The 25,678-nt window shown below is 33.6% G+C and overlaps 1 protein-coding gene across 3 annotated transcripts in view; it reads right to left on the reverse strand.

Moving 5' to 3' along the window:
- p4ha1a (prolyl 4-hydroxylase, alpha polypeptide I a) overlaps positions 1 to 25,458 on the reverse strand; it is a 41,385-nt gene extending 15,927 nt beyond the window's left edge. For all 3 annotated transcript variants that reach the window (XM_056469453.1, XM_056469452.1, XM_056469454.1), the window contains exons 1-8: positions 25,337 to 25,458; positions 13,855 to 13,962; positions 9,014 to 9,110; positions 6,858 to 7,009; positions 4,329 to 4,466; positions 3,431 to 3,682; positions 2,851 to 3,044; positions 1,970 to 2,146 (exon numbers count right to left, since the gene is read on the reverse strand). In XM_056469453.1, the coding sequence (XP_056325428.1) occupies positions 1,970 to 2,146; positions 2,851 to 3,044; positions 3,431 to 3,682; positions 4,329 to 4,466; positions 6,858 to 7,009; positions 9,014 to 9,110; positions 13,855 to 13,942 (1,098 nt within the window). In that variant the 5' untranslated portion in view covers positions 13,943 to 13,962; positions 25,337 to 25,458. The remainder of the gene's footprint in view (positions 1 to 1,969; positions 2,147 to 2,850; positions 3,045 to 3,430; positions 3,683 to 4,328; positions 4,467 to 6,857; positions 7,010 to 9,013; positions 9,111 to 13,854; positions 13,963 to 25,336) is intronic.
- Between the last annotated feature and the right edge of the window lie 220 nt (positions 25,459 to 25,678).

A 25,678-nucleotide genomic window follows, 5' to 3' on the forward strand; every position in this document is an offset into this window, starting at 1 on the left:
AAGCAAGTTCGTTATTTCCAATGGAGGGACGCGCACGTGAGGCAACACACTCGCACTTTCCAGCTGCACCTGGTTAAGATGACAGGGAGTTTTTGTGACCGCGGGAAATGCAAACGGCTGAAGTTTAAGTAAGACGCAATGAAAAGTACACGTTTGCAAACCCACCTAAAGTTACAAACAATGGCGCCGATGAGCAGAGGTGGATAAAGTATCCAAAATCTATACTCAAGTAAAAGTACAAGTAACAATTTTAAAAGTAAATGATGAAAAAAAGTACTCAAGTAAATAGTTACTAGTTACTTTTCATTATTTATATTTATTCATATATATATATAGTTTTTCACAGTATTTTCTATAATATTCTTTCTTCTATTGAAAGTCTTACTGCTAAAATAAAAGCAGTTTTTAATGTTAAGGAATTAGGGAATATTAATATTATTATTCCACTTAAGGAGTATTTGTTTTGATTGTCTCCAGAACAAACCATCGTTAATGATTTGCCTATTACCCTAACCTGCCAAGTGAACTTGGTTAAGCCTTTAAATGTCACTTTAAGCTGAATGCTAGTGTCTTGAAGAATATCTAGTAAGATATTCAGTTCGGTCATCATGGCAAAAATTAAAAGAAATCAGTTATTAGCTATTAATTATTAAAAAAATAGAAATGTGCTGATAAAATCTTTCTGCTAAACAGAAATTGAAGAAAAATATACAGGCGGCTAATAATTCGATATATATCCACACACCATTTTTATGTTAAAAATAATGTTTAAATATTATAATTTTAAAGGTTAAATGTGAACGACTAATATGTGCAGGGCTAATCAGTTATTCCACTAAACAGCAGTTTCTTTAGTTATCCCCTAGTAACCAATAATAATTTTAACACCACATGTTTTTTTCAGGTTGGAGCTGATGTTCATGTATATGTTGCAATGTCAGTTCGATGTAAATTACAGCATGCATCGCATTATCAAACTATTCTTGTTGACGTCTTGATGTGAAAACATAGACTGAATTTGAGACCAAGGGGTGACCTGATCCGATAGACTCAATGCACAGACATCGGGACCATCCTTCTCGTATCGCAGATGGCGACATGGCGGGACAGCAGTATAAACTCATATGTCTTCCTCGACTTCAGCCATCACTCCAACACAGGCGCGCGTGCTCTAACTGAAAGCGGGAGACACATCTCTATAGCAACCAATGCAGTGCATCGCGATATTTGCAAACAATTCATATGAATCATATTTTTTATCATTTGACAGTAATGGAGGAACGCCGCCAAATGTAGCGAAGAGTAAAGATTATTAAATGTAAAATCTAATAATTTACTTGAGTAAGAGTAAAAAACACATTTTTAAATGTACTCAAAAAGTACACATTACCCAACAATTTTACTCAAGTAAATGTAACAAAGTAAATGTAATTCGTTACTACCCACCTCTGCCGATGAGAGCGATCATGTGGTGAATGTTGATCTTGTGTTGAGCCCAATGAGCCTTACATCTAAAAATAGTGTTCCTTTGGTGACATCGCTTTGACTCACACGCTGAAAATGTCGGATGTGAAACAACAAACTGAAAATATGGTCTCAAAACCGCTCCAATTGGTCCACCGTTTTTATATTGTTAAATTAAAAAAAAGGACTGGGTGTGTTTCATATCAGTCCAATATGACGGTCTATACACAATACCTACACACGTCTGTCCAAATAGCTTGAAAAGTAGATTTTTCACCATAGGTGCCCTTTAAATGGTTATGCGTGGCATCCACTCCAGCATTTTGAATATGAATTGTGGATAGCTGCAAGTACACATTTTTTAACTACTTAGTAAAGTACAACTCCTGAGAAAACCAACTCAGTAAGAGTAACTTGAGTATTTGTAATTCCTTCCTTTACACAACTGGCCATATAGAGTGTACATAATAATAAACATGTTAATGTGTGTAAAGGTTTAACTCACCCTTGGTTTGGAGAGCTCCTTGACTTTTTCTATTTCTTGTTCTGTTATTATCTCGTGATAACGGATGATACGTGGACGGTCCCATTCGTCTTCTTGTTTCACTGGCCCGATTGTGTAAAATGGATGTCTGTTACCGTTGAAGTAACGGCAGAACAAATGCCTCTGTCTCCTAGGAGTCTGTAAGGGTGAAATCATATATATGTATCATATATATGTAAAATTAGCCTATTTCCAAAAAAGCTAAGTTTTCCTTTTAATATGCAGACAACCCAACTTCATAAATATACAAAAAATATTAAGCTAAAAAAAAAAAAAAAAAAAGAGTATAGTGGATTCATACAGCAGCATATTACTGGACAGAAGACAGAACAAAACAGGACAGACAGAATGTGCAAACATTTTTTGCTATTTCTGCTGAGAATTTTGTAAAAAATCTGTGGATTTATGCGGAAATTACTCTGGGAGAATTGTAAATAAATCTTAATTTATGAAATAAAAAATGCATAGTTTTTAACTTTTATTATTGATTACAATGCAAAACCATCTAAATCCACTTATCTGGTAAACAAAGCAAGTCTCTCATATAATGTATCTCTACTAAAAGAAAGAAAATGTTACTTTACAAACTGTATTGTAAATAAATCAACTGAACACTTTCATATTAGTCAATAATATTACTGAAATAAATTTAAATACTGAATAAATATAAATTTACACACATTTACACCAGTTAATAAATAGACTCAAAGATGGGCTAAAACTCTGCAGAAAACTGTGGATTTCTGCGCTAAAAAATTCCGTTTGGGCTTACATATTACATATGGTTAACATTTCAGTTAATATTTATAATAATGCATCATTTACAATATTCAGTTATTCACCATTCTGAGTCCTTCTCCTCTACACAGCTTCTCATATTTCCTCTTCTCAGGGAGATATTCCTTCTTCCCATCTGACGTTTCTTGCTCCTTCTTGCTCTCTTCCTTGGTGCTCTGTTCCTTCTCTGCCTTCTTCTGTTTGGCTAGCTGGTAGTCAAAATATTTTAGGTTCCCAAGAGCTCGCTGGTGCTCCGGATCTATACAGCAGAGATAAATATTTGAAAAGCTTTGTAATAGTTAGGACAACTGATGAGTCTAAAATAAGCATTCATGAAATTTTTTAGAGCTATGTGATTGTGTGCAATTGTGCATAAATATTATAGGCTACTACCATGGCCTGTTTACGAACATATTGGGCCCTGGGGCAAACCCGAATGCCCTGTTCAAAAGTAGCTTTTTTTTGCTATTACTATTATTATTATCATTATTATTATTAATTTGCTTATTTATATTATTATATAAGGATGGCGCAGTGGGTAGTGATGTCACCTCACAGCAAGAAGTTCGCTGGTTCGAGCCTCGGCTAGGTCAGTTGGCATTTCTGTGTGGAGTTTGTGGACAGTCTTAAATAGAGCAGACTTACCCACAGTAAGCAGTCTCTTGGTATATTCCAGTGCTCTCTCCAGCTCCCCCTGTTGGTAGACGGAGTAACTGAGGTAGTCCAGAACAGTGGCTATCTCAACGTTGGATTCTTCTCCTTCATCAAGCTGCTTGAGCGCCTGGGCCATCCACAGCTCTGTGTGATAGTAGTCTGCGTCAGAGTAGGCGATTTTTCCCAGCTCAAAACAGTCCTCTACCGTTAGGGTGCTTTTAAATGGTAAACCTGTATTAACACCTGCAAAAAAAAAAGTTAATTCAAAAAAGTTAATAACTGATTACATCATCAAAATTTTATTGACATTACTTTTTTGTTTACTATATCTGAAAAGTAATTTAATTACTCAAATTACCTATACTTGATACGTTACTATTACTCGATTATGACTCGATACGATACTCGATACTATTTCAAATCCCTATGAATCTAAATGCATAAACTGAAAATAAATGTTTTTAATTAATTACATTTGAGCCAAATGAATATTTACATTTGAGCAGAACTTAACATTTAAACAATAATAAATTATATAAATTTTAAATATTAGAATTATTCTCCAAAATATATTTGTATTTTGTTACGCTGCTTCTCTGAAATTATTAATCCAGAACTGTTGAAGATATTTATAGTACTTAAGGCAAGAACATCATAAGTAACTAACTAAATTACATAAAAACTAAAAAGTAATCCCTTTGTTTTTTTTACTTGAGGAAAAGTAGTCTAATTACAGTAACTGGTTTAACCTATGTAATTAACCCAATTAACCCAACTTATTAACCCAGTAACGAATTACACCCAACACTGGCCATCAGATACAACTGCAAAAAAAGGCACGTCTGAAAATGGTTGGAAAGAGGCAAAAAAAAATACAAGTCACTCTTACCAGGCAGGTCTCCAGAAGAGATGGTCTGTGTGTCCAGTTTATATGTGTCCTGCAGTCGGAGGAGGGCTTTTGCTGCACCATTCTGGTCTTCATCATTGGGGAAGTACTGGCGCTGAATGGTCAGGTTTGAGATAAAGCCTAAAAGAAAATGTTTTTAGCTTTTTATAAGAAAAAACATATCTTTAAGAAGAAAATCTAGTAGCACTGTTAGATTAGTTAAGTTGGACACATATCTCAGTATGTCCTGTAGGTCTCTTTTTACTCTTCACATAGATTCACACATTCTACTAACTTTCAGTGTGGTACAGCTATAATTTCACATAAAATATGCACTAAAACGATCAAAATCCTACATACATGCCTCAAATTAAAGGGATAGCTAACCCACAATTCTATCATTTAATTTTTTTCCGCTATCGTGACGTACAAAATGTAGGGTGGTGCTTAATTTCAATCTTTGAGAATCAATTAGATTGTTGAAAGACGGTCTTTGCTATCAATTCTGAAAAATGGACAAAGTCAGAGCGGAAATGAGACACCCACTGATACCTCCGCCACAAAGGAATTCCATGTGACCAGGAAAGGATGAAAGTCGTTTCGAAGGGGAGGGAAAGTTATGGTATTTGATTAAAGGGGTGGTCCACTGTGATATCATATTTTAAACTTTAGTTCATGTGTAATGAAGATGTGTGAACATAAACAACATCTCTGAATGTACTATGTTCAAAGTTCAATGCTCAAAGTTCAATGCAAAGGGAGACATTGGTTTTTACAAGAACGAAGTTTGGGGACTACAAAAGTAGCCCTTCAGGTTACGCGCATACACCCTGCACAGCAAAGTGACGTGGCCAGAGGCGCTGTGATGTAATAGCAGAGAAAGCTTAAATGGCATCCAAACACAGCTATTACCACAAAGCCTCTTCTGTTTCTGTATTTGTGCTTCCAAAGGACACGGTACAAAGAGAGAAGTGCTTACAGTTTAATTTTAATTATGTTCCAGAGAATTATAATAAAGATATATCTCTAGCATTTGACAAAGGAGAGCTTCCAAAATTTCTCCCAGTTCAGTGCTGGATCTGGCTAAAACTCCTTAAAGAAGGAGCAGCTCCAACCATAATAGACAAAGCTGTGGATTGTGAGCCACAACCTGTAAGTGTTTTTATTTGTTAAAATTGATCTATAACATGCATAGTTTCTAGCGTTAACGGTATGTTGTAGCAATGACGTAAACTAGGATGTAAACAATGGGACAAATGTTGTTTGCCACAATTAACAATTTAGCTACAAATTCATATTTATCCATCAAACTGCTGTAAACACACACAATCGTCACCAGCGCTGCAGTGTCACTCAGTGCGGCCACTTTCACTGCGTTCTACATCTCAAATAACAATTAGTAAAACATATGTGAACGTTTCATATTTCTTATGCATGCTTATAACCCGAATATTTATGAAAGACACTTGTCAGATTTTAGAGAGCAGGCATGAGTCGTGACGCTTCCTGGTGATGTGGAGCCAATCCGCGATTTACAGCACATTATGTTAGCTGACATAATGTGCAATCAGAGCCTCTTGAGGGCGGAACTAGGAAATATGACAGTCATTTTCATGTTAGCTGAGTAGCTATATATAATCAAAGTAAGATATTTTGCAAGAGATTTTTACAAAATATGCTCAGATACATCGTTTATAACAAGAACTACTATATATAAAAATAAAAAGATTGCTTAAACTAAAATATATTTTAATATGGTACTTTTACTGTCACATTTAATTTATTCCTTGAAGTGAAATGTGCATTTTTTATTCAATGTTTGCCATGATCACAACATAAAGACAGGTGAGATATATAATAGCCCAGCCCAAAACCGCCAATAGCATTTTGTTTTATCACAGCTCTGCAAGTGAGAGTGGTTGAGCTCAAGAGCATCAAATAAAAAGCAAACGAGAAGCGTTTTGAAGGGGGCGGGACATGTCAGAAACTAGAGAGCATGTGATTGGCCAGAAGATTTGATGAAAAACTGAATTACGAGGTAATGAAAAAAAAATCATTGATCTATTTAGGCGGAACTGATAAACTGCAAGTTTTGGATGTTTATATCTTCTAAATGCACATTTTGTCACTGTTTTGGAGCACACTAGCTTACAGATATCCTTAAGACTAACATATTCATACTAACATCTAAAAGATTTTATTACTAAAAGAGTGAGAACAGACAATACAAACTAAAACAGACCACCTCAGACGGCAACCTAAGTAGACCACCAACAAACCACATGAGACAATGCTAGAACTTATTTAGATGTCTAAATCCTCCATTAGTAGCTTAATGTGATGCAAGGCTATTAATGCCATGTTATTGGAGTTGTTACAATGTTTTAATATCTGAATGTTTCATGAAATATTTGAGAGAACAGTTAACCAATCTTATACCAATGAAATTTGGTATATTAAAATAACATAAGGTGCATCAGTTATCAGTAAATATTGACCAAATAGATGTAAATGAATTACAGTGATACTAACCATCAGACATGTCCTTGAGCACTAGATCTTCCACTTCACCCCATTCTGTGTTTAGTCTCTTCATGAGTTTAAAGGCATTGACAGGATGCCCCAAAAAGCCCTCTGGGTCCTGGACGGCTGTGGCTGTTAAAGCATCGAGCTTCTCTGCCCACCTGACAATGCCAATCATTGTGTCAAACTTCAACTCAACAATATATAGCTTATACACAGTAAGATGTTCATCTAGGGTTTCAAAAAAATAAATGTCCAAATTAATATTAATAACAATAGTTAAGTGTATTTTTCACAATCTTAAAGAGGAAATGTGTAGAATGGTTGATATCAAATATTTAAATTATGCTACAATACTTGTATATTTTTACTGAATATATAATATATATATATATATATATTGAATATTTAAATATTCATCATATCAATATATTTATTTGATTGATGCATCACTATTGCACTGATTACATTTTCTTGCATTAAAAACATTTTTATAATCAGAATTAAAACAAAAAAACAAAAAGTAAACAAATCTTTATATGTATTTAGTTGTGTTAAAAATGGATAACATCTAGAAAAAATAGAAAAAAGGAAAATAACAACTATAAACTGGCTTAAGTGGGTTAAGATGGGTTAACTTTATGTAACAAATATCAATAACTAAAACAAAGAACTGGATTGAAAAAATTATTCTGAGCTGAAATCGAAAAATCTGGATGCACTTGGCTGAAAACCAAAAGTGAAACTTTAAAAAGCTTTGTAATAACTACTTATTTTATTAAATATTGTGAAGAATTTTAAATTTAACTCAATAGCTTAAAGTAAACTGATTTTAAAAAGCACTAGCCAATAAAATAAACTCATTTCATTGACAGAAAAAAGGTTATTGACAGTAAACTAGTCGACAGACATCATTTTACCAACTTTGCCATGACTTTTGAATGCAGCTACACAGAAATGTCCTGTTGACGCATTATTAAGTCTTTGCATTTTTGGTGAGTATGTAGGGTTAATGCATAGATAAGTACGTATACATAAGGTCAATCATGTGTGCAAGCTTCACATTGCGCTTTGCTGCAGCAACAAACCACAGGGCATTGAAATTAATGGATTTCATAGCGCAGCGCTTTCCGCGTCAGGTCAGAGAGCTGCTTCAAACTGCGCAGTGACTACATTTTTTATTCTCAGCTTATATTTTCTGCCATTTTTTCAATATTGGCAAATGATTGCCCATATTTGATCAAATTTAGTGCATCATTAAAAACACATAACTTTAAAAAGCTAAACATCAATGTTTGTATAAAGAAAACTATTTTGTTTTAGTTATTTGATTTATTAAAACATACTACAACGGAAATTACTGAATTACAGACATTTAAAAAATACTATTTAAAAGATTTTACAAAAAACTACATAGACATTTATTCATTAAATTAATATAAATATACATACATATACAATATACAGTTGAAATTAGAATTAGTTATTAGCCCCTCTGTATATATTTTTTCCTCAATTTCTGTTCAACGGAAAGAACATTTACACACATTTCTAAACATAATAGTTCTAATAACTAATTTCCAATAACTGATTTCTTTTATCTTTGCCATGATGACAGTACATGATATTTTACTAGATATTTTTCAAGATACTAGTAGTCATCTTAAAGTGGCATTTAAATGCTTAACTAGGTTAATTAGGCAAATCATTGTATAATCATGGTTTGTTCTGTAGACAATAAAAAAATATATTGCTTAAGGGGGCTTATAACACTGACCTTAAAATGTTTTTTTATATATAAAAAAATTACAAATATATACATTATCGGAAATACTGTAAAAAAGTCCATGCCCTGTTAAAAATCATTTGGGAAATATTTGCAAATGAAAAAAAAAATAATTTGAGGGTGAATAATTTTGAATTCAACTGTATATAAACTATAAATAAAAATTAATTAAAAATATTAGTAAACCCTAAATAGTATCTGAACAAAACACACATGGTTAAACCCCATAGATATCACTATTGGCCATTTTGACAATGATTATGATCAAATGAAATCTAAAACAGCAAAGCGTTCCGGAGATGTCTATAATTAACAATTTACAATGCAAATTTAAACATGAGTTCTACTTGTTAATACCGCAATAATAAATGTTACTCACTGTTTGACTTGCTCTAGTTTGCTCTCCTCTGCTTTAATGTAGTCTTTCAATGATGTCACCAGGTCTTTTTCTGTGAACAGCAGATCTGTCATGTGACCTGAACACAACATGAGCATCACTGATTAGTGAATAATCTGTGTAGTTCTCCTGCGTTTTCTGATCTGATGTTAAACCAGTGAAAAATGCTCATCAGCACAAGGGTTTAGAGCAGGGGTTTCAAACTGCAAGCCCTCAGGCCTTTTACGCCTCATCCTATTCCTCCCACCGGCCCACAACTGACGTCAAAAATATAACAAGATTCGGCCCGCCAAAACATATATTTATGAACCACTATCCTTGTTGTGCTATTTAATGTATTTTTTGTTGGTCAGTGATCTACAAAATAAACAAGAATATTTGAGGTGAAGTTCAAAACAAGGTCTGCTTATATGTTTCAGCACACAAACTGACAAACAGGGGTGCGTTTCCCAAACAACGACGTAACTTGTGGCTGAACTATCACAGTACGATGCATCGTTAAGGAAAAGAACGATGTAGTGACGAATGATTCCCCAAACCCGTAGTTTCTCTGTCGCAGATCCATCGTTTAAACCATGTTAGTTATAAGGTAAAACGCCCATAATGCTGCTCTAAACGGGGTGGAGTAACAACTTCTTTAGAGAAGAACCCCATAATTTCTTTGTGCAAATGATATTGTTATACATGCATACGCTTATAAATAAATCCAAAAATAGTTTTGGTAAAAACTTGCACTCGTTTTCCATATTAATTGAAATATATGTAAATGACACATATAGGGCCTGTGTTTCCTTTATAAATATTATTGAGAACATTCCATATTCTATTCTAAAACATAAAATCACTTACAAAAGCTAACACATATTCAAATATCATATATAAATCATTTAAATAAATAAATAATGAAGCTTTTTATTATCAAATGAAACTTTATATTTATTATTTACTAGGAAATGAAAAAAATCGTACTTTAATAATAATATTAATGATGATGACGATTATTATTATTATTATTATTAAGTAGGATATTGTTTATTTTATTTAATTTTTTTGAAAAGTCTACTTTTACAATTTGACACATGTAAACCACTGCAGAAATGTTCTAGTCAACAAGTCCATGTCATATACAGCACAGATACTTCATAAATAACCTACTATAAATGAAAAGCAAACTATGTTTCTAAATACAGCTCCAGAGGTGTAGTTGCAAGCATAGTTTGCGACGCAGTTTGCGAATGTTCGTTGGAACGATGGATTTGGGAAACACCAAATGAACAACTTGCGACCTTAGTTGGCTAGCGATGGTTTTCGGAAATGCATCCCTGGTCTGTTAAATAAAATATTAGTGTAATTAAAATCACAAAGAAATATCCACAGTTTCAGAGTAGCCTATATTAGGCTAAATAATTTTCTGTTAATGACAATCCATATTGAGCTCGTCACTTTTATTAATTTAATCAATTACTTTGACCACAATGAACCAGGCTTTATTTGCAGCACTTGAAGTATTCTTAAAGGGCACCTATGGTGAAAAACTTTTCAAGCTGTTTGGACAGACATATGTGCATGTATGGTGTATAGACCATCATATTGGGGTGATATAAAACACCCAGTCCTTTTTTTTTCAATTTAGCAACATAAAAACGGTGGACCAATTGGAGCGGTTTTCAGATCGACCGCAACTTTACGTAGGAGTGCGGTTCCCCCCGCCCACCGAATTGATTGACAGCTGTGTGTATTAACATGTCCCGGTAGTCACGTGTATAATCATATCAACAAGACCAGACGTGCGCAAAGCAACCGGGAATAAAAGGTCTGTTCAGTTTGCAAGGATCATCAATCATCATCAAATGTGATCAAGAGTAAGTTTCACATGCCAAAAATGTTTTAAAACAGTGCACGTGTGTAATGAATTACAGCGATTCACTTCAGCTTTACTTCATCAGCACAGCCGCTTGTCAGAACAATTATGAAGGAAGACGCATCAATCCCGGTTTGTGGACGTTAAATCCGGTTTATATTGTACATTATCATAACAGATATCCATACAGCAGTGGAGATTAACCTGTAGCCTGTCACATTTGCGTGCAAAAAGAGTGCAAAGCTAAACGGGCGCTCTGTCTGTGTGTGTGTGTCTGCTGCGGTGTGTGTGTGTGCCTGTGTATCTGTGTGTGCGTGTGCGCGCGTGAACTTTGTGTGACTCATCGATGCAACTGCACAACAAATACTCATTGGTAAAGTTCTTACTGTAGTATTTCTCAAACGCTACGTGAGATCTGCTTCCTTTAAGTCTGTCTGTTGTCTGACGCAGCCGAGGGAGGAGATTAAGGCACGCAGAAAGGCACGTAGAAACGGGCGGGGAGGACTAGCCTTAAAGGAGCAGTACACCAAAACCGCCACCCAGTGCAAAAATGGATAAATAGGTATTTAATAAAAGGTATGATAAAAAATCTGATGGGTGTTTTGAGCTGAAACTTTACAGACACATTCTGGAGACGCAAAACACTTATATTAAATCTGAAAAAAGGGCTACCCTAGGTGCCCTTTAAAGAATAAACTCAGTTTCAAGAATGAGAGAAAAGAAACATTGTGAGAATAAGTTTACTGAACGGCGCACGTTGCGTCTGCGCAGCCGTTTGCATGAATGAAGCGCTTGATACATCACTGAGACACAGCGCGCAGCCCTCCGGTATCTGCAGACACTTCCAAAATAGCAGCACAAAGGGAAAAAAATCAGTGCGTTGAGGGTCTGTCCAATGTATTATTTAGCCTTTTCTATTTTAAGGTTTCAGGTAGGCCTATTGTGTGTGAAGAGCAGGTAATAACCCTCTACTCCAGTGTTGCGAATGCGATCATCTGGTCTAACAGACACAGCGCAACATGATTTAGAAACAGCAATAAACTCAATGTTGCAGGTCAAAATGAACCCATTTAATGCAAACCTAAATGTATTTCTCCACTGATTATTTAAACTAACAGGAACAAATAGTCTTGGAGAGAGTTTCTCGTGTTGTCATGAACGAGACACGTAGTTTGAATTGTAAATGAATGGGGAATGATTGACAGGCGCAGCGGAGGGAAGCACTGAACTGAACACGGATTTAATCACGTGAATATTCATCTGTGCTTCACATTAAACTATAGAATGGCTTCAGAACATTTGAGATATAGCCTACATGGAAACCTTCTAGTGCCTTATAATAGGGTACCTTCGTGGCTACCTCGGCTGCGTCAGACAACAGACAGACTTAGAGAAAGAAGATCTCACGTAGCATGCACACAGACACGCACACACCGCAGCAGACACACACACAGACAGAGCGCGTTTAGCTTTGCACTCTTTTTGCACGCATATGTGACAGGATACAGGTTAATATCCACTGCTGTATGAATATCTGTTATGATAATGTACAAAATAAAGCTGATTTAACGTCCACAAACTGGGATTGAAGCGTCTTCCTTTATAATTGTTCTGACACGGCTGTGCTGATGAAGTAAAGCTGAAGTAAATCGCTGTACTTCATTACACACGTGCACTGTTTTAAAACATTTTAAACTTGTGCAACTCACTCTTGATCACATTTGATGATGATCCTAGTGAACTGAACAGACCTTTCATTCCCGGTTGCTTTGCGTACATCTGGTCTTGTTGATATGATTATACACGTGACTACCGGGGCATGTTAATACTCACAGCTGTCAATCAATTTGGTGGGCGGGGGGACCGCACTCCTACGTAAAGTTGCGGTAGATCTGAAAACTGCTCCAATTGGTCCACCGTTTTTATGTTGTTAAATTTGAAAAAAAAGGACTGGGTGTGTTTATTTCACCCCAATATTACAGTTTATACACTATACTTACACACATGTCTGTCCAAACAGCTTTAAAAGTAGATTTTTCACCATAGGTGCTCTTTAAACGTTAAAATATATGTCCGTAAGTGCTCTATTTTTACTAAAGCTCTATTTTTCTAAATATTCAAGGGTCGTTTGATTATAATAAATTTTCATACCACTTGTATTTTGTTGAACAAATGCTTCTTCATGGCTTACGCGTTATGCTGGTGGTGTAATAAATTTTGCTAATATTTGATTCAAATAGTCTAATTTAATAGATTTTCCTCATGTGTTTATTAAGATTTGCATAAAAACTATGTAGTAACATTGTACTCCTGCTTGAATTTAACTTGTTAAAGTACAAGTAATTATGTACATACTTTTCCCCTCTTTGTTGTAGTATTGCAAAAAAAAAGGATATTGAGAAGAACAATTGGCAGTAAAGTCAATAAAATTACCCAAACTGCTTTCTGCTGTTCTTACGCTATTGGGACAATACAATTGGTTGGGACAGAATAATAATTATTATATCTATCATTTGTAGTATTTTTATAGCTATTTAAACTACCCCTTCAATATGTACAACAAGAAACAAAAAGCTAGAGTTTTAACTGCATATCTCTATGGAAGAATGACCGAGTCTAAGGTTCGGCCATACACACAACAACCACAGATATAGTTTAGCAGCTGATGTGTGACCCGATAAACGTGCTGATTTGCATTATCACTGGTGGCAGGTAATGCTTGAAATATAAACGTCATGTCTGTTATTCTAAGACGCATCAATTATGTCAGGTTTCCGCTTTTTTTCTTGTGCTTGAATGTTAAAACGGCCCTCCTATGAATTGTCATTCACTAAAATGGCCTCCGCCAATTTGAGTTTGAGACCCCTGGTTTAGAGGATTACTGTACTGTATGTTCCCTCTTAGACCCTGTCAGCAGTAACATTTCAAACTTTGATAATTAATTTAAAAAAAGCTTGCATACCAATGGAGGTGAAGAAGTCGCTGTGGGCAGAGGATGACTTTAATAGAGAGATGAGTAAAAAACAGCACACACTCCAAACTCCCATCATCACAATTTTGCACACACAACCTGAAAGAGATCAAAAAATGAAAAACAGTTACATCATGGCTTTTTGAAATGCTTGGTTCTGTTATTGTGTCACTTGATGGCACAATTATTATTATTATTCTATGCACTGTAAAAAAGTTGACTCAACATAAAAATTAAGGCAACTTGCTGCAGAGCTTTTTTTAGTTGACTCCACTTAAATCAAGTCAAGTGCAGTCCTTAGGTTAAAAGTTGAGTCAACTGTGCAGCAAGTTGCCTTTCAATCTTAAGCTGAGTTAACTTTTCTGCTGAACTATATATTTGACCTTTGTAAATAAATGATAAAATAAAATAATGTGTATTGTGTTTGTTACTGGGTTACTATTGTTTGGTTTGTTTGAAATGTTCTATACAGCTTTACAGTATCAGCCTATAATATATGATTATAATGAGGAAGAATTAGTTTGTTATTTGGTTGGTTATCTAGTGTATGCAGAGAAAACAAATATCGAGGTCTGAAGAGACTTTTAACCAGCTTAACAAAAAATGTTTCTGAACCAAATCACCTATAACCCAGAGATTAAAGTGATAGTTCACCAAAAATTAACCTTTATGAGTTTTTACTAAGAAGACATTCTGAGAAAAGCTGAAAACCTGTAACCATTGACTTCTATAATAGGAAAAACAAATACTATGGAAGTCAATGTTTACAGGTTTCCAGGGGTCTGTCCTTCGTCTGTGGATTACTCAATTAGCTGGATTTGGTTATTGATGATTTGACACAATCCAGGATCGTTTTGTTCTTTAAAACTCATCCGAGAGTTATTGTCATAGCAACAGTTCTGGTAGCTCAAACCTGCCCAGGAGCAGGCTTATTTCATAAACAAAATTAGATCGGGTCTTTTCAAGCAAAGGTAATACTGAAAGAATATACCAAATGCTGATATTTTCTTACATTAGTAGTAGTATAAAATTGAAAATAGTAAATAGTTTAAAAAAAAAAGTATGCATATAGATATATATATATATATATATATATATATATATATATATATATATATATATATATATATATATATATATATATATATATATATATACAATATATATACAAGTAATACAAATTTAAAAAAACATAAATAAAACGTATGCAATCTTCACTATACCAAATAAACGTACAAAGACTACCAAGGGGTATATACAAACAAGTACTATTTTAAGGTATCAGCTTTAGTACAATTTGTGTATGATAATAAACATGCACAATATCATTTATATTCAACTATCATATATTTTCAACTTTAAATGGAATAATAATAATTTATGCAGTCATGCACATGTTTTTACAGCTAACATGACAGTGATTTGATGCTTCGCAAAAGTTGCAGACACCTTTACTGATATCAAAATGCTTTGTTTCATGCAAAATGAATTTGAACAGCCATTAATTAAGAACCTTGAACAGACCTATAATAAAGAAAATCCACTTTAAATGTAAAACTAAATAAATTGCTAAATACTTTTGACACATGAAAGTGTAAAGCCTGCAGCCCACAACAAAGGTGTAAAGTTATTGTGTATTATATTTAACAAACCATTTACTATGAATTTTATGTAATTTTGCTCACATGGATATTAATCAGATGATGTCATTACACTGCTTTGCCATCAGCCAATGGTTGCATTGCTGATCACGATTTTAAGGAATGATAGATCTGTCCTACATAACACACACTTGATCTTAGATTAGTTCATCCAGACATTTTAATCTGAATCGCGAACTTGTTTGAAGAACCAAATGAGCCAGAGATCAGTTATAAAGAGATACAGGATCTGTCAAATCATCTTAGATCATTTAAGCGAGATACGAAGAACGGACCCCAGCTTACTTTGTGTTCAACACAATAAAGAATCTCAAACTGATTTGGAACAAGTAGAGGATGATAAAATGTTCACTTTGGGGTGAACAATCCCTTTAACACAACATCTTTTTTGTTGAATAAAATGAACTTCTAGTCATCTCAACTTATACTTATAAGTCAAACCAACTTAAAATATTAAGTTAAACTTTGTTGACGTCTTTTTGTCATATAATTTTTTTCTACAGTGAATATGTTTTCAAAACAAACTTTTTAGGAAGTATGAACTAAGGTTGCATGTTTTACTGGTAATATAGTAGTATTGTGATACTATGGCTCCAAAATACTGGCGGTGCAACTGTACTTTGTAAATGGCAATATCGTCATTAACGATCTATCTACAACAGATAATGTTGCATGTGGAAAAGTCACTAAAATGCTCACACGTTTGTGCAACAATAGACTATTTTATTTGAATAGTCTGTGGAGCCCTTTAAGATTGCAAAACTGTGCAGAAATCATGGCTTTTATGGTAGCCTTTTGCACGATTTCTGACACTTTAGTTCGAACGCACATCTGAATCTGTTCATTTCTGTTCCTGTTAATATGATTCCTGTTAATATAAGTAGCTACAACAACTGAAACAGTTTCTTAAAAAGAGTCACAAATTGAAATTTTGAATTGCTTAAAATTCTTACCTAATAAGACTTAAAAAAACAACAACAGATGAACAGCCCAAAAGTGCAACAAGAAACACTGAAACAATTTTTGACCACTTCATATAGCCAGATTTTGTACAAAAAGAGCATTTTTGTTACAAATTTTATTCGGTATAATCTTTTTTTAAATGTATTTCTTGTTGGTCAGTTATCGGCTTGTTATGTGTGACGTCACGCGAAATGGCTTCCGGGTCCAAGCCCTATATCAAACTGTATCCGCTTGTGAAGTGTGATGTCACGCGAAGCGGCTTCTGGTTTCAAGTGCTATAGAAAACTGTATGGGGAGACTCATCAAATACTAATAATAAATGCTTACAAAGCGATGTAATACTTTCAAAAATCATGATCGCAATACAGTTGAAGTCAGAATTATTAGAATTTTTTTTTTTTCTTTTTTAAATATTTCCCAAATTATGTTTAACAGAGCAAGGAAATTTTCACAGTATGTCTGATAATATTTTTCCTTCTGGAGAAAATCTTATTTGTTTCATTTCCGCTAGAATAAAAGCAGTTTTTAATTTTTTAAAATACATTTTAAGGTCAAAATTATTAGCCTCTTTAAGCTATATATTTTTTCAGATTGTCTATAGAACAAACCATCGTTATACAATAACTTGCCTAATTACCCTAATCTGCCTAGTTAACCTAATTAACCTAGTTAAGCCTTTAAATGTCACTTTAAGCTGTAAAGAAGTATCTTAAAAAATATCTAGTCAAACTTTATTTACTGTCATCATGGCAAAGATAAAAGAAATCAGTTATTAGAGATTATCTCCGTTAAACAGAAATTGTGGAAAAAAATTAACAGGGGGGGCTAATAATTCAGGGGTGCTAATAATTCTGACCTCAACTGTATATCCATGCCTAATATCCGATGGCCAGAAAGTGATTAATTAAAAAAATTTGGTAAAAATTTGGTATTTGTGATGCAGTCAAGAGACTGTTGTGTACACCATGATTTTATATAAAATTAACTTTAATGTGCGATATGACTAAAAAGTGGCCATAAACGAATATTTTCTCAATTCAAATGAGTAGCGGCTTGGACCCGAAAAACAGTATTTCATACGTAACGACTTAACAAGCAGATCTACAAAATAAACAAAAAGAACTAATGCATTAGAAGTGAATTGATGTGCAAATACCTTTTTCAATAATAAGGGAATTATGAATTTAATTCAAGTAGACCTATAATAACATATAAAATATAGTACTTCTGACAATTTTCCTTATTTCATAAATTTAAGGTATGAGCTACAGTATGGCAATACTACTTGGTATCACGATACTTCAGCTGGTAAAGTATCGTAGCGTAAATTAATAGTATCATGACAACCCTAGTATGGGCAAGAATAAATATATACAATTATTTCAATTAAATGCATATCTAGATTAGAATCAGTGAAACCTTTGTCAGGTCAATTAAACATTTGACAAAACAAAATAGAAAGTAGAAAGAAATCAGAATAGTAACTCCACCATTAAAAAGGAATCATTTACAGCTCGAATAACTGATTCCCACAAAACGCACTGAAGAAGAGTGCTAAAAGTTTATTTAAACCCCATCACAATAATAAGTACATTACACCTAAATGTGGAATCAGTAAAAAGCTATGAAATCAAATATACACACAGCTAAAAACACACAACATACCAGCAAATGGGTAAATCAGGAACTGACCACAAAATCTACTGAGTTCAGCACATCGTTTTCACAATACAGGAAGTCTGTAACCCATATGCATGTTGCTCAAGCATTCGTTAAAGGGAGAGTTCATAAATGTATGCTATTCCAAACATGCACGCATTACTTTACTATGCAGAAAATAAAAGACTATACTGTGAAGAACACTGGGAACCAAACAACTTCCAATGTGTACAAATTAAAGACTTAAAAAAAACAAAAAGACAAAAAAAGTCTTAACATATCATTATTTGACGTTGAACAGAAAAACGGGAAGACATAAGGGTGAGTAAATGACTGAACTTTTATTTTTTGGGTGAACTAAAGCCTAGTTAACAGAATAATAAACAGCTGTTGTTTATATTTCTGCAGATATTACTCAGCAGTGTGGCATATAAGAACATGAGACATGACAAGTTGTTCTGTGCCAGACAGGCTGTCCGCTCAAAACCCCACTGGCACTGTGAAAGAAGAACGGGCTGCCATCAGCATTCAGTTAGGCTGAAAATTCTGTTTATAAATAGTGCAGAACAACCAAGCAGATTGCATGCACAAACTTCTTTCTTCCCATAATAGTTTGCAATTTTTACTTTCGTAAAGATGCTGAATCATGTTGCAATTTGCAGACTGACTGTCTATTATAATGACTGTCCAATAGTTGAAATAAATAAACAGTGTGCAAAATGACTATTAGTGCATTGCAAACTGCAGTGCATTGATAAAAGTATGTGAAATGTTGATAACTGTGCTAAACAAAATATGTGCAAAAATAAGAGGCCATTTGTAAACTGATTTACTAGGATTAACTAGGTAGGTGTATGTGTTTGACTAAAATATCGATATTTTACTGTAAAAAATGTTGAGTCACACAATTGCTTCAAAATTTACTAACACAAATCAATTAAGTTAACTTGATTGTTTTTGCAAATATAGGTGGATTTAACATAAAACAATTAAGTTGTCCAAAAAAAACTTAAGAATTGTGTTGTTTAAACTCATTTTAAATAAGTAATTTTAATTTTTTGCAGCATTTTTACCTCAGAAAATATCTATTGTTTCCATTTATTGTGACTGAAAATCAGGGTTGTTCCATCAATATTGTTTTATCATAAATGCGTGCCCTATACTGACACTGAGGAGAAGAAACTGTTGAATAAAGTTATTTTTGTTTTATGTGCGCACAACAGTATTCTCCTAGCTTCATAATATTCAGATTGAACCACTAAGGGCATATGGTCTGTTTTGAGGATTTTTTAAAATATTTTTTCTATACAATCTTGAACGACTTGAACATGGCTGTCTATGGAGGATGAGGGAGCTCTCCGATGTCATCTATAATATCTTAATTAGTGTGAATGGCATGGGACAGTAACCGGTTTCAAGGTTTACCATGGTTTGAAAAAAGTCAAGGTTTTAAAACCGCCAAAATATTGTTATACCATTCCTAAGGTGTATATTCTGCCCCTTTGTGTTTTCTTCTGCATTAAGAGTATTATAATTAAAATGTTCTTAGTAATATGCCCTGTAAAATGTGTCATTGAATTAGAAGGCAGTGGCTCTGTAATTGACCTTTTGATGAACACTGTCATCTTGTTGTCACATAGCGAAAAATAGCAAGTAACTGTTAATAGGAAAACAGAATAGCCATTTTGTACAAGCACTTGCAGTGTGCTGAGTCTCTGCTTATTGTTTGGTATTCTGTCCTTGATAAGGCATGATCTGTAAGTTCAATGTGAATTAGATTGCATATGCATATATTAGAGTTTGGTTAGCAATATTATAACCTTTTGTGTTACTGTCCGGTAGATTTGTTAGTGAAGTAATTTGAGCTACTGTTATATTATTATATTATTATATTATTGCTGTCATATTATTTTCACTATTAGTTGATTTTATCACTTTGATTTGATTGTTGACATGCAAAATTAGGAATATAGTCATATTCATGTATGTACAAGGGATGTATATTCATGTTTGGATGTATATTCATGTATGGATGTATATTCATGTCATTATTGTTTCAGTTACAGTTTTACAAGAAAAATAAGGAAGAAATATTACAAGTGGTACATCAGTAAAGGTTCGAAGAATATACACTGTCTCACGAGTGCTTACTAAAGCCATTTATGTTTAGCTCGCTGCATAGGAAAAATTTTGGCAGAAGGGCTGTAACCCAGGGCAGAAGAGTATATGTAGGGTTTTTTTTTTTTTACATGTTTTTTAAAACTTTTTTTTTAGGGCAACAGTATATTCAACAGAAAAGGAAACTCCACATGAAAAGCTACTGGTCCAAAATATTTTAAATGTTTCTTAAAATAAAATATATTGTGTTCAATGGGGGAAAACGCTGTTGTTTTTTTACGCAGACATTTAAAATGAGCAGTAATCACAATACTGTGATATCGCGAAACTGTGATATTTTTATCTAAGGTTACCATACCATCAGAATCTTATATCGGTCCATGCCTACTGATGACATGAGGTTGTGTAATTAACAACAGTAATTTATTATTTGCATTAACCCTTTTAAAACCTTGTTTTAAATTGCGTTTACAAAAAAATTACAGAAACATGTGAAAACATGGCATATTTTGATCAAATTACTTTAAAATCATAGTTCAATGTTTTAGTAATATATATATATATGTCATTTTTGGTCCCACTTTATATTAAGTGGCCTTAATGTACTATGTACTTTAATATGTTTAATTAAATCATTTGGTACAATGGACTTATTATGTTTTTAAATTGTTCTTATATAATAAAATCTATAAATAGTAATCTTTTATATCTGCATGTGATTACATCTTTAATAAATTAAATTCTGCACTTACATTTATAATTACACTGCTGACCACCCCTACATGCTTTTTCAAACTACTTATTTAAAATGAGTTGAAACAACACAATTTTTAGGTTTCTGGGGGGGCAACCCAATTTTTTTTACAGTGCACTTGTACCCATACCACCAAAGATGTCCCTTACCTTACATGGGTATCCCACTTCAGTAGCACGATGAGTGTTCTCCAATACATTATAAACACAATAAGTACATTGTACTTGTTTTTTATGCAAGTACCTGGTAGTTAAGGTACTTAACTAATAAAGTAATAAAGTGGGACCTAATTTTTTGTTGTTCTGCAAACTACTGATGACATTTCTTATAAATGTACAATTAAAATGTATCACTTGGTCAATGTGCTCAAAACTAGTCAAAATTTTGACCAAAACAGCTGCCGGGAGGTATTACAAATATGTGCGCCAAATAAACTGACTGATATAAACCATTTAGCATCATGTATAAGCTTTGTACATTTAAACACAGCCTCAACTAATATGGATCTTCACATATGTAGTGTGACAACCATACAAATTGTGGCTGTGTATTTAAGACCTGTTCATTATGCTTCAGGAGCTCACATTATTCACTTAATTTACACATTCAAAATTCGGCATGGGCCGGTATAAGATTCTGACGGTATGATAACCTTGGATAAAAAATATCTTGGTTTCACGGTATCACGGTATTGTGCTCACTGCTCTAAAATATATTCTTTTTAAATGTCTGGGTAAAAAACTAAAACTTTTTTCCCCTTTGAAAACAATAAATTCTATTTTCTTTTTAAGATTTATGATATTTTGGAGCTGTAAACACGTCAGGCTACATAATTCAAATGAATCATTGACTTCTGCAGTCTTCATTTGTTTAAAAAACACATTTCTTTACAATTTAAAGTGGCATCTTTGGATATTTTTTCTGCTGGAGATACTGCAGTCCTAAAAAATAAAAAAATAAAAATGTAAATAAAAAATCTTACACATCTTACACATTTTCCAAACCACAGTATACCTTGAAAACGGTTAACGTCTCATGCCTATTCAAAATTTATTCATTCATTTTTCTTCAGCTTAGTTCCTTATTCATCAGGGGTCGCCACAGCAGAATGAACCACCAACTTTTACAAAGCGGATGCCCTTCCAGCTGTAACCCAGTACTGGAAAACACCCATACACACTCATTCACACACATACACTATGGGCAATTTAATTTGTTCAATTCACATATAGTGCATATCTTTGGACAGTGGGGGAAACCGGAGCACCCAGAGGAAACCCACGCAAACACAGAGATAACATACAAACTGCACACAGTAATGCCAACTGACAAAGCCGGGACTCAAACCAGCGACCTTCTTGCAGTGAGGAGATTGTGCTACCCACCAGTTTTCCCTACTTTATCCTAAATTATTAGCTAAGACAAAACAGCTGTTTCCGTGTATATTTGAAACAAAAGAATCTGCGCTGACCTAAACATTATTTAAACCTTCTAGTGTCAAAAAAGCTACACAGCACACAAAAAACATACTAATGCAGTACTCAGCTTTTTCTAAACACTCGACCATCTGTTTGAGGCTTAACAGCTGCTAAAACAAGCAGTACAAGAATTTACAAAAAAAAAAACACACACAAAGACCTGAAACCAGTAGCACATTTCCAGATTCTTACTGTGAAACAAGTGCCTGGTAAAACATGTTCTGCTTTATCCCAACTCAGAAAGACAAGAATGTAATCAGAACATGTGACTTGACTAAACTGTTGAGAAACTAGTATTAACTTGCACTGAAAGCTGCAGTGAACATGCTAAAAAAGAAATAGCCTGGGGTTAAGTCAAGAAAGGTTACTAGATGCGGTCACCCACAACTAGGGCTGCACAATATAATGTTTCAGCATTAATATCACAATGTGATCATTTGCAGTAGTCACATCGCCGGATATGCAATTTAGAGTTGGTATTATAACTTATCATTTGCAAGTGTTTTGATGCCTGTGATTGTATAATGATTTTAAAAGCATTCAGATATAAGAAATTGTACAATTTGTGACCTTAACTACGATTAATTTTATTGGATTATTTTTATCATTCAGTCACTATACTTGAACACTGTTAAAATACTTTATTTCAATTGTATCTGTTTCTTGATTGTATTTATAGATTGTTATGAATAAAAATACTCACAACATATGCAAATACAGAAATGCTCTGTAAGTAGCACAGTCCACAAGATTCACTCCCACTGCAGAATCATCTTAATCGATCTAATATTATAAATTCTTTCCAAATAGAGATTATTAAGTCCTCTGGTGAAATTGTTTTTCAAATATCGTGCAGCCATACTCACAACACACTGATAGTTATCCCTCTTCCTAACTTTTTTTTATGTTTGAAATAATTTTTGAAGCTATATAATAAACGACTAAAAAAGTTTCATTATCTAATTTAGCATTACTCATCAATTGAAGACATTTGTCAGCTATTTTAATTTCTCATTTCTTTCATTTTAATGTCAAAGTGCAGTTGTTAAAGTTAGTAGCATTTTGAGGAAAACTATATTACAATTTTGTAAACGATTATACTGATTATGAAAATTCCTTTTATAAGCAGTGTTGGGGTAAGTTACTTTACTTTTGAAAGTAATGCATTACAATATTGAGTTACTCCCCAAAAAATTAACTAGTTGCATTACCTAGTTATGTTTTATGGTAAGTAATGCGTTACGTTACTTTTGACTTACATTTGGCTGAGGCCTGATCTCTTTCAGAACTTGCAATTTTTTTCTTCTTTTTTAAATAGAGGAGCTCTACAAATAACATCACACTGTATAACCTTCATTTACCTTAAAAAAATAATAATAAATTAATGTAGGATAATGTAATCTTCGTAAAACTTTCTGACTCTAGAGCTCAACGTGCTATACATAGAGACTGATGACAGTTTAAAGCGATGCGTTTGCTACTTTTGTGTCCTATTAGTGAAGTAAAATTACTTTCCACTCAGATAATCCTCTTTTACTTATCTTCCATGTTCAAAATAAAGAGAACATTTCTATCACAAATATGTAAGGCTCTGCCTCTTCATTTCTGTCTGTTCCTGCATTCTCTGCGTGAGGGATCATTTTAATTCAGCAATTAATTTTTTAAAAGCAAAGTAGCTAAACTAAAATGTAACTCGCATTACATGTTTAAAAAAAATTGACTCAAATATTACTACTTAATTTTTAGAAGTAATACGTTACTTTACTCGTTACTTAGAAAAGTAATATTACGTAACTCGCGTTACTCGTAATGCGTTACCCCCAACACTGTTGACAAGTATATATTTTATCCGGTAAGCTTAAATGTGCTGCTTCATATATGTATTAACTAAGTTACTAGTCAAATTATTATTTAATACAATTTTAGTTTCCACTTTTAATTAAACAGAAATGCGTTTTCGGTGTATATTCATAGATACTTGTTGGTTTTTAAGCGTACAATGGTAATATCATGTTATATGCTACCATGCTATACAACAGGAGTCATTTTCTCTAGGTGTACTTCTTTAAACATGATAGTCTGCTCTTACGTTAACATATTTACTTTACTGTTATTATTATTAGAGGAGACTATTATTGTTGTAATGTTTTACAGTAGACGGGACATTTGTAAACTGATGTAGATTGAGTGCCACGTCCTTTCCCCTCCCCCTTCAAAACCCAAACATTTTACTAACTTTACTATGCTAACTTCAACTAACATTATTCGAATAGCTCATGTTGTTGTAAACCTAGTCTACTTTCATTGCTGCAAATATACTTAGCATCTTCATATTTACCCATTAAATCTCTCTTTTATCATGAAAAATATAGTCTCGTTATTTAAACATACAATTATCGCGTTAAATGAACGTTATCCTGTAATTTTAGTTGTAAACACTATTGAATAAACCAGTACACTTGGCTTTAATATTACTGTTATTCGTGTTACAAACAACTCTTTGATATCCAGTGTATACTGTAGGAATCTCTAGGTTAGCGTTACTGTACAAATGATGGCTCTGATTTTATAACCGCAGTTTATTGTTTTTAAAAACAGAAAGCAAGACGGGTTTTTCAACGACTATGCTGTCTCAAGTCTACGAGGGATTAAAAACATACATAAATAAATGTTTTGGGAACCGGCATTTTTACAAGAAACATCAAAGCAACGAGCCTCGGAAAAACTATGGAAATATGCAGGGAAATTTCTAGAGTGTCTTGGGATTGTGCCTGTGATCTTATGAGCATGCGATCATTTCTAAATATGTTTACTTCAGAATAATAAGCACGTCAACTTACTGTAGCTCCTTGAATAAGTCGATCAAGCAAAATCGATAAATGCTGTTCGGTTAGCTCCCGTCCCTCTTTCACTCCTCAGCGGTCGGTCGGTTCGCTGTGAAAGATCCGCGCAGATGAACTGGAGGAAAATCCACTGAAGACAAATGATTGAGTGCAGCGCCATCTGTAGTTATTACTCAGCAACTACAGCACATATATAGCGTTTATTTGTTTAATTGAAAAAAAAGTACTGTTAATTTTATTTAATGTATATTTTTGTTCAATAATTTATTTGTTTGTTTATTTGTTTTAATAACATTTTAGATAATCTATTTGAGTTTTGCTTAAGTATATGTTATGTGA

This window comes from Danio aesculapii, chromosome 12 (assembly GCF_903798145.1).
Source record: "Danio aesculapii chromosome 12, fDanAes4.1, whole genome shotgun sequence".
NCBI classification, from domain to species: Eukaryota; Metazoa; Chordata; class Actinopteri; order Cypriniformes; family Danionidae; genus Danio; species Danio aesculapii.